A 2,500-nucleotide genomic window follows, 5' to 3' on the forward strand; every position below is an offset into this window, starting at 1 on the left:
TCTCTGCGTCCCTCCCCAACAGGACGGGTAGCCTATCCTGCCAACCCCACAGCTCTCTGCGTCCTCCCCCAACAGGACGGGTAGCCTATCCTGCCAACCCACAGCTCTCTGCGTCCTCCCCAACAGGACCGGGTAGCCTATCCTGCCAACCCACAGCTCTCTGCGTCCTCCCCCAACAGGACGGGTAGCCTATCCTGCCAACCCACAGCTCTCTGCGTCCTCCCCCAACAGGACGGGTAGCCTATCCTGCCAACCCACAGCTCTCTGCGTCCTCCCCAACAGGGCGGGAAGCCTATCCTGCCAACCCACAGCTCTCTGCGTCCTCCCCCAACAGGACGGGTAGCCTATCCTGCCAACCCACAGCTCTCTGCGTCCTCCCCCAACAGGACGGGTAGCCTATCCTGCCAACCCACAGCTCTCTGCGTCCTCCCCCAACAGGACGGGAAGCCTATTCTCATCAGAGAGGAATTTGAAACCTTGAAAAACTGTTTCAAATTTGGGGAAATGGCGCACTCTAATTGTTATATATGTTTGACATTTTGTCAGGAAATGCAGCTCTGTCTCAGGTTCTGCTGTGGTGCAGTGGTTGCACAGCCTTTCCTCTACAGGGAGCCAGGTTTTCCTGTGTCTACCCTTCTCAATGGCAAGGCTGTGCTCACTGAGCCTGTACTCTGTCAAGGTTTTTCTAAGGTTTTGATCAGTAACCATGGTCCAATAGTTATCCATGGTGTCCTGTCGATGTAGGGCCAGATAGCACTGCATTTTACTTTGTGCTTCCCAATAAGTAATGTAGTTTTGTTTTGACTGTGTTGTAATTTGGTTTATTCTGATTGATTGGATGTTCTGGTCCTGATGCTTCGGTGTGTTAGTAGAACAGGTTTGTGAACTCAGCCCCAGGACCAGCTGGATGAGGGGACTATTTTCTTTGCTCAGCTCTTGGCATTGCAGGGCTTGGTAATGATATGAGAGGGGGGTCACTGTATTTTAGATGTTTCCAAAACTTAATTTGCTATTCTTTGAGTTTTTATTATTAGTGGATATTGGCCTAATTCTGCCCTGCATGCATTGTTTGAAGTTTTCCGCTGGACATGTAGGAGAATCTACCAGAACTCTGCATGCAGGGTTTCAATGGGGTGTGTTATGATGAGTTTCTCAAGTATCAAGTAATTCATGATGCAATAAGATATATAACACTTAGCTGGGGAGTTCATATAAATATTTAATAGGTACCATGGTTCGATATAACAGACAGACAGGGCTCTACCTCTTGCTATTCTGAACTACTGAACAAAGAACATATCTCACTTATATACCCTCTGTTACACGTTTCTTCAACCACATCTGGTAACCGTCAGTGGGCGCTCTCTTCTCTGATGTTATTCCCTTTTCCCCCAAGTCAGTATATCGTATCCATCAATCATTCTACCATAAACATGGGGTATTGTGTGTAGTTTGATGAGCAAAAAAAACCTATGTGATCAATTTTAGAATAAGACTGTAACAAAATGTGGAAAAAGTCAATGGTTCTGAATACTTTCCCAATGCTCTGTTTGTGTGGGGTACAGAGATGGAGTAGTTAATCAAAAGTCACGTTAACCACAATTATTGAACACGGAATGAGTCCATGCAGCTTATGTGATTTGTTAAGCACATTTTTACTCCTGAACTTATTTAGGCTATTAAGTTGAATACGTTGAATGACTCAAGACATTTCAGCTTGTTCTCCAAACATAACATCCACTGTGACATTATGGGGTGTTGACACAACATCTACATTTAATCAAGTTTAAATGTGGGTTGTAACCAGAGCATATGATTCTCACCGCTCCACTCCGCTCCACTCCGCTCCACTCCGCTCTGGTTGTAACACAAAGAAATGTGGAAAAGGTGAAGGGGTGTGAATACTTTCTGAAAGCTCTGTACATACATTGACCAATAACACACACACCACCCAAAACACACACACCACCCAAAAACACATATTTTTGAATAGGTCAGGTTTAATGTGGTGTGTGTGTGTGTGTGTAGGAACCATGTGGTGGATGTGAGTGTGGCGGTGAGTACAGCCAATGGTCTGATAACTCCCATCGTGTTCAACGCCCACACCAAAGGACTGGCTGCTATCAGCTCTGATGTCACAGCCCTGGCTGCCAAGGCCCGCGACGGGAAACTACAGCCACACGAGTTCCAGGTAACTACCGACTACACACTAAAACACACAATGATTACACACACACACACACACACACACACACAAAACAAATGTGTTAAACACTTCTGCAACATTAGCTGGTCCCACAGGTTCCAGGAGTTGAATCCTCTGTGTGTTTCAGGGAGGCACGTTTACCATCTCTAACCTGGGAATGTTTGGCGTCAAGAACTTCTCAGCGATCATCAACCCTCCCCAGGCCTGTATACTGGCAGTAGGAGGCTCCGAGAAGAGACTGCTGCCTGCTGACAATGAGAAAGGGTAAATACACTACCAGGGGTCTTCAATCTT

At 46.5% G+C, this 2,500-nt stretch overlaps 1 protein-coding gene across 1 annotated transcript in view; it reads left to right on the forward strand.

Moving 5' to 3' along the window:
- Nucleotides 1-2,500, forward strand: part of LOC121557939 (dihydrolipoyllysine-residue acetyltransferase component of pyruvate dehydrogenase complex, mitochondrial) — a gene marked incomplete at its 5' end in the record, with an annotated part of 27,610 nt that overhangs the window by 21,186 nt on the left and 3,924 nt on the right. The window contains 2 exon segments of the mRNA XM_045218342.1: nucleotides 2,029-2,191; nucleotides 2,334-2,470. Coding sequence (XP_045074277.1) covers nucleotides 2,029-2,191; nucleotides 2,334-2,470 — 300 coding nt within the window.

Source organism: Coregonus clupeaformis, unplaced genomic scaffold (genome assembly GCF_020615455.1).
Source record: "Coregonus clupeaformis isolate EN_2021a unplaced genomic scaffold, ASM2061545v1 scaf1514, whole genome shotgun sequence".
In the NCBI taxonomy this organism is placed as follows: Eukaryota; Metazoa; Chordata; class Actinopteri; order Salmoniformes; family Salmonidae; genus Coregonus; species Coregonus clupeaformis.